This window comes from Zeus faber, assembly GCF_960531495.2.
Source record: "Zeus faber genome assembly, chromosome: 21".
Lineage (NCBI taxonomy): Eukaryota > Metazoa > Chordata > Actinopteri > Zeiformes > Zeidae > Zeus > Zeus faber.
Window position 1 is genome coordinate 19,969,081 of NC_137208.1, and position 12,500 is coordinate 19,981,580.

Consider the following 12,500-nt stretch of genomic DNA (forward strand, 5'->3'; position numbering starts at 1 on the left):
AATAGACCAAGTAACACCTTTTGTTCCCCCTACTGATAAAAAAACGTCATCACTCGTTTGTTCATTTCTGGTCGTAAGTATTTATTGTCAGGACAAAACAGATGGGACATGTGGAGCGTTCACGGCTCTCCGAAAGAGGTTTATTCTTTAATATATTTTACAAATAGAAGCACAAATGTTCAGAATGTCGACGACAGCTTCTCCGACGGCGCCGTAGAGCGTGCGAGGCGGACCACGGGACGGTACCGACCATTTATCTGGAAAGGGGGGGGGGGGGGGGACAAAAACAACACAGCAGGATGTGAAAAACACAATCAAAGACACGTTTTTTCAAAACTACAACGTAAATTAAAAAAAAATAAAAATAAAAAGGTGCCTAAAACTCCTAAGGGTTTCTGGAAAACCTGTGAGGCGTTAGGAATGCACTCAAGTCTATTTTCTAAGGGTGGACTATCAGATATATAATAATGACGAGGTAACCGTGTCAACCACTGCACCCTCTAGACACTACATATGGAACTACTGAAGGTCGGAGAAGCTCCGGCGCTAACGGGAACGACAGGAAGGGATGGCGGCATCTTGGCCCCCGGGGGCCCCGGGCAACGCTTTACCTCCTCTGGTTTTATCTACGCATCAGGTCCTGGGTTGAGCGGAGGGGGAGGAAGGAGCACATGACGTCAGAGAGGAGAGGAGGTGATAATATGATGAAGCAGAAGATGAAAAGTAAGAGCTCAGGGCTGGGGGGGGGGGGGTCAAAGGAGTTCATGCCGCTTGGAAGAAAGAAATAAAAGCTTGGAATATGTGGAGGAGTGAAAAGTAGAGCAGAGCAGCCGGTGAAATGAAATCACGTCGAGGGGTGAAAACGGAAGGAAAAAAAAAAATGGTTGAATGTTAGAAGAGGAGCGGCAACTCAGAAAACATGGAGCCAACAGACTCAGTCCAGTTATTATTTTGTGCGAAAGGGCGAGAAAAAAAAAACAAAAACAAAGAGCTACAGCTAAATCTGAAGGTTGTTTTGTTTTTAATACATTTTCTTTACTTTGCAAATCTTGTAATGTCAAGAGTGTCAGGATCTGTTCATTGGGCCAAGTATCATTTTCTTTCACAAGGGCCATGTTTTCGCAGGCATTTAACATTTCTATCTTCGGTAAGTACAAATACATGTCTGTACATATGTATGTACACAGGTTTCATGTATACATGTATATAAGCGTTAGGGATGCAAGGCTACAGTGGGGCCACAGTTCAGTTTGTCTCACAGTTTTGGGGCCACGGTAACGGTTCGGTTTTGGTATCTTTATATTGAAGGAAAATAAATAAATAAGTTTAAGGTGTAAAAACTGCTGAGAATAGTCTGTCACAAATAACTAGTGTAATTGGTCCAGGTGCCTGGGGGGCGGGCTCCCGGCAGAGAGTCAGAGAGTGTGGAAACGGGAGGCGAGCGGGGAGCGAGGCAAGAGAAGTCACTGAGAAAGTGTCCTCATTTCACACTGTTTTACTTCCACAAGGACACGTCAAATAAAACAATAAAACAATAAAATAATAAGCCCGTCTCGCCCTCAGGAGGAGCCGGCCCGGGACACGGCCGTCCCAGGGGTTATTTTCCCGCAGGACACATTGAGTGATTGCACTCTTTACTAAAACATTTCTAAGTTGTTTTATCTTGTGTTTCTATTGGAAAGGCTCGCGTCGCTGCGTGCAGGTTAAAAAAAATAATAATAATAAAAAATGTAAATAAAAGAAAGTTACATAGATAAGAGCTCTCGCCCAAGCAGAACTTACAGAGCGGCGGCTCCAGAGATGATCTCAATGAGCTCCTTGGTGATGACGGCCTGCCTGGTGCGGTTGAAGGTCAGGGTCAGCTTGTCAATCATGTCGGCTGTGGGTTGGGGGGGAGAAGGAAGCGTCATTGTTAGAAATGCACCGTGAATCAAAACATAATGATGGATTCCAACGATTTCACAAAATTAACACTGTTTGAAATGATTTCTCATTTTAGTTTTATTTTATTATTTCGCTTATTTTCTCCCCAGTAATGTTTTATTGCATTTTGGCTTTTTTCCCCCCATTTTTCCCTCAGTTCATTTGTTGGTTTATTTTATTGTTTGTTAATTTTTCGGTTTATTGCATATAATGCTATTTCTACCCAGTTATTTTTTTGTTATTATATTGTTTAACATTTTGTATTATTGTCTATTGCAAAAAACCTTCCCCAGTAAAATTGCTTGATTCATTACAAATTGACAAATCTTTCAAAAATATTTAGTTACTTTTTAGGTTTATTGCATGTTGTCAGATGCTTCAATTATTTTAGTTCGTTTTCAGGTTTGATGCACATTTGTCTTCATTTTCAGTGTTTCCCTGGCGAGTGACGCAACAACCCAAAGCAGGGTACTCACAGGCGTTCTTGGAGGCGCTGTCCATGGCCGTCATCCTGGCGCTCTGCTCACTGGTGGTGGACTCCTTCAAGCCGAAGTAGATGATGTTGACCAAGGCGAACTCCTGGTAGTTTCTCAGCACGTCGGCGTCGATGTCGTCATAGACGCCCATGCTCTCTGCGAGAGCGGGCGGCACGACGATAGGCGATCACCGGAAACGGCCGTAAGATAAGACTTTATTAATCCCCGGCGGGAAATTCAGGCGTTAGGGCAGCAAAGAACAGTCCAGTTGAGAAAGATACTCAAATTAAAATGAGATAAGAAACAACACAAAAGTACACTGTTTACCAGTCAGTGTTGCAGCATCACCAATAAAAAAAAGGTGTCGGACAGAAGAAAACAGCAGTTTAAAAAAAAAAAAGGTGCATATTTGTTTTCATCATTTATTATACTTTGAGAAATGATACCATACCGGAATTAGCCACGGTGTCGATGGAGAACACAGGCTTGTTCTCCGTCTTGTAGGAGATGACAGACCTGCAGCAGGAGGAAAGCAGAGATTTTTAAGATTTTGAGGTCACAAAGGAGGGAAACCCCCCCCCCCCAAAAAACCCAACAGGCTCTTATTACAAAGCATTGCAAAATTAAATTCAACGTCTTCACGCAAAACAAATACATTTTCAACGTGACCTTTATCAATAAAAATGTAATGTTAATCTCATTAGATATTTCTGGAAAATGTTTTATTACATTACAATTTGAATAACAGGACCAGGGAGGAATATAACAGGTTTTTAATGATGCTGTGTTTTTTTTTTTCCCCTTAAGGACTTTTCAAGCACTTCAGCACAAAAGGGGCTATTTTCAAGGTATTCCAGTACTTCAATTCATCCAAAAAAGAAGCACCTAAAGACCTGGTAAGAACCCTGAATATTATTAAATGAATAATAAGAATAATAAGAATAATATAATGTATAAAATATACATATAATATATATACAATCGCAATTGACATAATGACAGATGCTTTTTTCTTGTTTTTGTTTTTTACCTGCCAGGAAAAGTGTGTGCATTGCTACGATGTAAGTGCAGTTTACTGTGAAACGTATCCCTCAGAGCCGGAGCGGAGGGTAGAGGGGGGGGGGGGGGGGTACTCTCTCCCTCTCCGCTCAAAGCAATTTTGGAATTATTGATTATTTGTGATGTTCATTGCCTAAAATTGTTCTTGTATTAAAAAAAAGTCAATAACTTCTGATTTTGGATTCTAAATTGGACATGAAGTGATGGAATGACACAGCTATTCCTGTCTATTTACACGCCAACGTCTGCGGTAGAAATGGTCTCAGATAATTGGAGTGGAGTTTTATTTATTTCTCCTCCAGACAGCGGTGCGCGGGTGTGCCAGTTCACGTGCCGGTTTTCATTTTAGATTTTTATTTTTGTTTGTTTCCTACTTGTATGAAACAATTTATGTTTTGCTTTTTGTTTTTGTTTTTTTTAAAACACAACTTAGTTAAGGGACTGTCCCGTTTTCTCCTTTATTCCAGATTGGAATTTCGCACGATGGCCCAGGCCTAGTTTTTGGTTTATTTCCCCCCCTCTCCCCTCGCACTTGAATCTGTTGTAGATGACGGAGCCCTGGTCGAACTCGTAGCCGGAGTTGAGCAGCTCGCTGGCGATGATGGAGGCATCGGTGAAGGTGGGGGGCTTGCGGCCCACCTCCTTGCAGTTCAGCATGATGTGCTCTCTATGGGTCCTGGGGAGAGAGAGAGGCCGGGTTTTTTTTTAATAATCAATAATAAATTAAAACTATGTTCAGCACTTCACTTCTTCGACTTTGTTGTTCACAAATATATCTTATAGTGATTTACACACAGGTGACATCCAAGGCATCTTCCTGCACTTTCAAGGAGCATAATCAAACTGTCTCCAGCACCGTAATGCTTTTATCACAACACATTTGGTCTGTTGCGGCACTTTCTCAACAGTTCATACATCTTAATAAGAGGATATTTCATTGATGTCAACAAAACGTGTTGATTGGCTGTCATATCGGTGATGTGCCAAATTCCAGGTGTTTTAAGATCTTGAAAAAAATAAACTTGAGTCTTTTGAAATGTTATGATTTTTTTTTTTTTTTTATAATCTTGAAAATCAACCACTGGTGATCTTCTGCAAAGTGCTTTTAAATTGAACAGCCAAATCCAATTCGACTGACAAAATTCTGAGTCGGGTATAGCCCTTAGAAATAACTAATAATAATCGGGGACACACAAAATAAATCCCCCTATGTTGAATGGACTGTCCCGCCCCCTCCCGCGCAGCACACAAAGCTCAATTGACGAGCAGAGAAACTGAAACTGTTTCTCCAGAAACCTTCAAACATAAGATGGAAGACAGTCAATGATAATAACTAAACAATGATTGTGTTTATATCTCACACACACACACACACACACACACACACACACACCATCAGCAAAAAAAGGAAATACAAAAAAAGTGATATATTTTATTACTTGTGGTGATGACGGTCACAAGTTCAACCCCATGGTGACATCACGTGACCGCGGTATTTCTGATATATCGGGCCGATATTGGCGTTTAATTACAAATCGACCTGTCAACGCCATAGACCTCCGAACCGAAAAATAATAAAGAATAAAGAATGTACCGCCCAGCCCTCTGTAGGGCTGGGCGGTACACAGACTTTATGAATTTTCTTTTACTATTTATGAAACTGAAATGGGGAAAAAAAAGGGAATTCTTCAATTGAAGGCTGTAATCTATCCTGGAATTAATACTACACTTTTTAGAATTTTTAGGGGCTTAAAGAATTTCCAATTAAACGATATTGAATATTGGCACAAAATATCAGTATCAGCAGCCTCAGACAAACAAATATCGGTATCGGCATTTAAAGACCCATATTGGTCGAACACTACTCTATGCATCCAACTCTCTCTGCATCCATCCAACTTACCATCTATCCAACCATCTATCCATCCATCCATCCATCCATCCACTTGGTCTCACTATTTAAGAATGTGTCTCATCTCCACCTAATCCACCCCATCATTCCCTCCATCACCCCGTCCCCCCTTCTCTTCCCGGCCATCATACCTGTGCAGCAGGCCCCTCAGCTTGTCTCCCACGTTGACCACCATCACCTCACTGCCGGAGCCGGTCAGACTGGCGATCTGGGCCTTGATGGCTTTGGCCACGTTGGAGTGGATAGCGCCACAGAGGCCGCGGTCGGAGGAGACGCCGATGATCAGATGCTTGGAGGCCTTGTCCTGCGGCACATTTATCTCGGCCTTCTCGTACAGGGCTAGAGGGCGGGGATCAAAAATTTAGGTCGGCACACGTACGTGTTGTAGATTTGGGTTTCAGATCGTTTTAAAATCATAGGCGGCGTACCCATGGCGCCGGTGCCGTAGACGCGGGCGGGTTTGAGCTGCCTCTCAGCGCGGGCGTACTTGGCCGCAGCCACCATCTTCATGGACTTGGTGATTTTCTGAATGTTCTTGATGGACTTCAACCTAATGGTGACTAGAAGGAGAAAATATAATACAATCTTAGTATCATTGTCTATTATTTATATTGGTATCACTATTACATACTTCTATATATCTATTATTAATCTCATTGTCATCTATTATAAGTCTATTACAAACCATTGTGAATTAAATTCACATTTCCCTGGCATAGTCTATGTCGAAAATCTATTCTGGAAATGATTTATTACGTTAGAATTTGAATAACAAACCGGGGGGGAATATCACAGGATTTCAATTATCACATTTTTCTCAAGGACTTTTCAAGCATTCAGCAAACAAAGGGGGCTATTTTCAAGGTATTCCAGCATTTATATTTCTGAGGATGAATTTCAAGCACTTCAAGGGCCTGGTAAGAACCCTGGTACAGATAATATCCAGATATCACACATTTTTCACTCTCATTTTAGATTTGTTTTTCATTTGCTTAGGCAATCTAGACGCAGCCTCTTGAATTAAATTTGAATTAAGAGGGAGAGTTCACTCACTGTTAGGCTATATTCTATAATAACCAATATGGCGATATTCGCAAGCATATGCAATATTTTCCATAATGTCGAAACACCCCCAACACCCCCTTCGGTGGGACCACAGGGAGTGACAGACTGAGCCCATTGACTTGCCTGCACAGAGAGGATGTACAGTATGTGGCCGTATGCAGTGAGGAAGCAGATGGAGGATTTGAACGTGGTGGCACGGATAGTGATTAAGTTGCAGCTCCAACAGCACCAACAACACACGCGTTAGCGATGCGAACACGACCGGCACGTCACAACAGTGTTTTTATTTTAGAAGTAGGTTATTTTGTTTTACATCTGCCAAACCCCCCCCCCCCCTCAATGGCTTATGTGCAGAACATAATTTTATCCGTCTACGAGTCGTGCCCCATTCCTCCATGGCCTGTATCCACACTGACTGTAGTTGTTTTATTGGGAGGAACAGGGAACCGTGCACACGGAGAGCCATGCCCGCTTCTGTGTCCGGGTGCGGACGATTCACACATATAAAAATATATTTGTTGAATGAAACCAAAGAAACGCAGTGCACAATCGTGCATAATGGGAACACTTTCTCTGTGACTGCCTGCCTATCTCCCCGGTCAACAACAACTCTAATATTGTGTAACGCAATATTTGAACGGGACTGAATCACGATGTAACATTTTGGATATAGCCCAAGTCTACTTACTGTATCTAGCATAGACATGACAAAACAATATCTATGACAGTTCTTTTCAATTTGAACATAAACATGATTTTATATCAGAGAGGTCCTGCATTTAATTCCAGCACCTGGAGTTATGGAAAGAAGATATACTTACTGTCCTTCAGGGTGGCCATGCTCCTGACCTGCCCACTGCAAAGCAAAAGAAAGGCGTCAGAGGGTTGGTGTTTAGGGGACATCACTAGAGGGGTCACGATTATTACGATTGTGGTTATTTGAGCTGATTGCAACTTTTAGTAAACTTGTCAGATTCCACAACTAGACGTTCGCACCCAAATTTAAGGGGAATTCTGAACCAATGTTAAAAATATTGCAATAAACACAATGTGAACGAGGTGCGTTCCCATCAGTTGGGTGGAGGCTACTAAATATATTAACTGTTCCCATAAAGGGCTAATCTGAAATGGGAAGACGTGTATCACTGCACTATATATAAATTTCATTTAATCCCACTTTTACAGGGGCATAAGATGAACATCAAATACATTTGAATTGTTAACCGCGACCATTTGTATGGCGATTACTCGTCAATTGAATTGCCTTCATTGTGACAGTCCTAAAGTTCACGCAGACATTCGGTTATGACCGATTTCAAATGGTTGGATGAAGACCTTTCGCATATGAAACGTGTATACAGAGTTTGCGGACGGCTAACACAATGTCACAACCCGGCGGCTGGTAAAAGTCAACCTGGTTAGCTAGGCGAGGCTAAACTAAGCCCGGGACTGGGTGAGATAGGCTTGAATACGCTCGGCCAAACGAAGCTCAGACAAGGTAAGGTCAGGTTAACTCAGGCGGGTTTTAATGATAAGCCGCGGTTCAAGGAGCGCGGGTAAAAATCTGATCAAAATAAACGAAGACCGGCTACGCTAACGTATGCTAACGCAAGCTAACCCGCCGAACTTGGCCATATCCCTCTGCCCCGCACGGCTGTCATTCGCCAGCCGTGGCCTGCGGGTTGCCGCGTCCTTGCAACGAAGAACCGGCCTTACCGTCGACTATAAAACACACACGCGGCCTCAACCTGCAGCCGACACTCCCGCACATTTAAGGGCGTTCATAACGCGCCGGCTCTGGGCGGAAAACGAACGTTACCATTGGGGGACGAACACCGACACGCTGGTCCTGGCGAACATGGCTGCGTCTATGAAGGTCAGAGGCACAGCACTGCGCCTGCGTAGGAGAAGAGGGGGGGGGGGGGGGCGAAGAAGGAATTGGCCGGTGGTTCTCGCGTGATTTCCCGAGCGCCCCCGGGAGGTTGTGGCGTGCCGGAAGCAGTTTGTCTTGGGTGATGCGCGGCTCGCCTCTTCTTTCAGACTCGGTTCTTCTTGGCGGCTGCAAAGAGATTCGTTGGATTTGCCGAGCCGTCGTTCGTCTGGTTCGAAGCGCAACGCGAGGGAGAAGAGTCGGTGTGGCTCCGAGCTGTGAATGGAATCCTCACCAGAATCGTGTCGCTCTTTGTTCATTGAGGCGGAGACGCGAACCGACGAGCCCAGAAAGTCGTTCAGGCTCATTCCCTCAATTTGTTATGATGGAGAAATGCACGGAATGAATCCAAAAAATAAAAAATAAATACATCCTGTAAAAAGTATTAACTTTCGGTTGAAAGCGAACGTGCGAATCAGTCACATTCAATCAAAATGATGCCCGATTTGATCGCATAACGAATGGCACTCACGGCCCTGATCGCTCGCAAATCGAGATTCCCCGCTTTAGACTGAATCCGAAAACTCACCCCGCTCTGGCGGCCGGTGTATTGACTTCGTGTCACAAAATATGTCAGATAGTTTGCTCAGCTTGCACTCAGTTGTGCCAAACAAAGTAGGAAGAGAAATAATCATAATAATTCACAATATTTATATATATATATATATATATATATATATATATATATATAGCTAGACAGACAAATGAGTTAAATATGGCCTATGTATAAGTATGTAAAGTAGTGCAATTACCTGTCTAATCTTATGATAATATCTGTCTATTCCTTTGTTAACAGCTCTAGTTCTCCACTTATATCTCTTAATTCTTCTCAATAGCTCAACCGTGCGTATCCATATCGAGGCGTGCTGGTTTCACGGGACGGGCCTATCGAACCGTGTCCGGCTCAGTGACGTCGGCGGCTTTGTGACGTCACAACAACGGGATTAATCGCCACGCAACGCTCGCGATGGAAGGTTCCTGACAAGTCTTCTCCTCCTTCTCTCCGGCTGCTCCCATGAGGGGTGGCCACGGTGGAGCATCGGCCTCCAATGCCTTCTGTTCTGCGCATCTTCCTCCCCGACAAGCAACTCAGAAAAAAAACAAGCAGCTTGATTTTCCCACCATTTGTTCGTTGGAATCACTTCACTTCGCCGCAACGTGCACATACAAACGTGATAACGGAGGCCTCCAATTTGGCCAGATCCATCTGCATATAAATATGTCAATTTTTTCCCTCCTGAAATATAGTGTAAGATGACTATATTCACTCAGAAGTATTCTCTAAACAGAACTTGAATCAACTTTTACGACAATTTTCAGGTCCGTAATTTCAACAGGAAGTCATTTTTTTATTATGGAACTGGGCTTAGAAACTAAGTAAATAAGAAAAAAGAAAAAAATATATATATACATACAATCAATACATACAAATACATTTATTTAGTTATTTTAGATACATATATATTGATTGTATATATATTTTTTTTTAACGTGACATATATATATATATATATATATATATATATATGTATGTTGGGTATTATTTGATATACCATGTGTACTATCAATAAAAAAAAATTTGTTTGATATAAATTCATTGTTTTTTTTTTTCTTTTCGCATTTTGCTAACACTATATGTAGGAATTTTTAAACTCATTCATGGAACAAGGTAAATGTCCAGCTGAGCAAACTACTCACTGTTGTTCTGAAAAAACAAGCTCCCTAATGTTCTGACATATATGTCAGAAATCTTTTATTTTCAAACACAAAAAGAACGAGACGCAGTTCATCCGACGGGCACTAGGAGATAATATCCAACTGTTGGATGCGTTTTCTGATTCAGTGTAATGCGCAGTGACGATGATGATGATGTGATGCACAAGTGAGAACAATGAACAAGAGTCAATTGGGTCTGCTGGCTCGGACGGGGCTCCCTCCTGGACCGGTGCCCCCTCCTAACCGGGGTCCCCTCCTGGAGCCAGACCTGGGAGGGGAGCTCGCCGGCGAGCGTCTGGTGGCCAGGCCTTGACCCATGGGGCCTCGGCCTGGCACAGCCCAAAAAAATAGGGATAGGCAATGGGGTCAGGTGCAAGCAAAGGCAGGGGCCTGGGCCTGCTGATCCTCGGCATCGTAGACTAGTTCTAGTGACGTGGAATGTCACCTCTCTGGCAGGGAAGGAGCCTGAGCTGGTGCAGGAGGTGGAGCGGTACCAACTAGATGTAGTTGGACTCACTTCTATGCACAGCACTGGCTTTGGAACCAAACTACTGAAGAGGGGCTGGACTCTCTCCTTTTCCGGAGTTGCCCAGGGTGATTGGCACCGGGCGAGTGTGGGGATACTCACGAGCCCCCGACTGAGTGCCACTGTGTTGGAGTTCTCCCCAGTGAACGAGAGGGTCGCCTCTATGAGACTACAAGTTGCTAAGGGGAAAGCTCTGACTGTTGTGTGTGCTTATGCACCGAACACCAGTTCAGAGTATTCGGCACTTCTTGGGGTCTCTGGGTGGCGTCCTGGAAGGGGCTCTGCCTAGGGACTCTATAGTTCTACTGGGAGACTTCAACGCTCACGTGGGCAACGATGGAGAAACCTGAAAGGGGGTGATTGGGAGGAACAGCCTGCATGATCTGAATCTGAGTGGTGCTTTGTTATTGGACTTCTGTGCTAGTCATGGGTTGGCCATAACGAACCCCGAGTGTCGTCCATATGCCTGCCTGCCCGTCCATGTTGCTGATGCAGTCAAAAAGCTCCTCGGTGGCAAGGCGCCGGGGGTGGCCGAGATTTGCCCTGAGATGCTGAAGGCTCTGGACATTGTTGGGCCGTCTTGGCTGACATGCCTCTTCAGTGTCGCGTGGATGTCGGGTACAGTACCTGTGGAGTGGCAAACCGGGGGACCGGAGGGTGTGCTCCAATTATAGGGGTATCACACTGTTCAGCCTCCAAAGTTTTCTCCAGGGTGCTGGAAAGGAGGCTCCGGCCGATTGTCAAACCTCAGAATCAGGAGGAGCAATGCGGATTCCATCCTGGACGTGGAACAGTGGACCAGCTCTCTAGCCTTGCAGGGTTGCTGGGGGGGTCTGTGGACCTGGGGGTGTGTTTTGTGGACCTGGAGAAGGGTTTCGACCGTGTCCCTCAGGGGATCCTGTGGGGGGTACTGAGGGAGTATGGGGTACCGGGGCCGCTGGTACAAGCCATCCGGGCCTTGTACAACCAAAGTGAAAGCTGTGTTCACATTCTCGGCACAAAGTCAAACACGTTCTCAGTGGGTGTTGGACTCTGCCAAGGTGGCCCCTTGTCCCCGATTCTGTTTGTGATATTCATGGACAGGATCTCAAGGTGCAGCCGAGGTGAGAAGAGTGTCCAGTTTGGGAACCTCAGAATTGCATCTCTGCTTTTTGCAGATGATGTGGTTTTGTGGCGGCTCCAGCACACACTGGGGCAGTTTGCAGCCAAGTGTGAAGTAGTCGTGATGAGACTCAGCACCTTCAAGTCTGAGGCCATGGTTCTCTACCGGAAAACGGTGGATTGCGGAGCAAGTTGCTGCCCCAAGTGAAGGAGTTCAAGTATCTCGGGACCTTGTTCACGGGTGAGGGAAAAATGGAGCGCGAGATGGACAGGCGGATCTGTGCGGCGTCAGCATTGATGTGGGCTGAGCCGGAAGGCAAAGCTCTCAATTTACCAGCCCATCTATGTCCCAACCCTCACCTATGGTCATGAGCTTTGGGCAGTGACCGAAAGAACGACATTGTGATATAAGCGGCCAAAATGAGTTTCCCCTGTAGGGCGGCTGGGCTCAGCCTTAGGGCTCGGACATCCGGAGGGAGCTCGGAGTAGAGCCACTCCTCCTTCGCGTCGAAAGGAGCCAGTTGAGGTGGTTCGGGCATCTGATCAGGATGCCCCCTGGGCGCCTTCCCTTGGAGGTTTTCCGGGCACATAGACCCAGAACGCGCTGGAGGGAATATATATCCCAGCTGGCCTGGGAACTCCTCGGGGTCCCCCAGGAGGAACTGGAAAACGTTGCCGGGGAGAAGGGGGCCTGGAGCTCCTTGCTCAGCCTGCTGCCACGGATGGATGGATGGATGGATGGATGGATGGATGGATGGATGGATGGATGGATGGCGCGGACTTGTGAATAGA

At 45.0% G+C, this 12,500-nt stretch overlaps 1 protein-coding gene across 3 annotated transcripts in view; it reads right to left on the reverse strand.

Moving 5' to 3' along the window:
* Positions 1-64: 64 nt before the first annotated feature.
* The window catches only part of atp5f1c (ATP synthase F1 subunit gamma), a gene marked incomplete at its 3' end in the record, with an annotated part of 64,394 nt that continues 51,958 nt past the window's right edge, over positions 65-12,500 (reverse strand). The window contains exons 1-9 of one of the 3 annotated variants that reach the window (XM_080022497.1): positions 8,255-8,340; positions 7,257-7,291; positions 5,799-5,930; positions 5,502-5,709; positions 3,991-4,134; positions 2,851-2,915; positions 2,400-2,555; positions 1,783-1,879; positions 65-257 (exon numbers count right to left, since the gene is read on the reverse strand). In XM_080022497.1, coding sequence (XP_079878623.1) covers positions 254-257; positions 1,783-1,879; positions 2,400-2,555; positions 2,851-2,915; positions 3,991-4,134; positions 5,502-5,709; positions 5,799-5,930; positions 7,257-7,291; positions 8,255-8,295 — 882 coding nt within the window. In that variant the 5' untranslated portion in view covers positions 8,296-8,340. Of the gene's footprint in view, positions 258-1,778; positions 1,880-2,399; positions 2,556-2,850; positions 2,916-3,990; positions 4,135-5,501; positions 5,710-5,798; positions 5,931-7,256; positions 7,292-8,254; positions 8,341-12,500 lie in introns of those variants that run through there. The other 2 variants (XM_080022499.1, XM_080022498.1) reach the window with 2 other exon arrangements.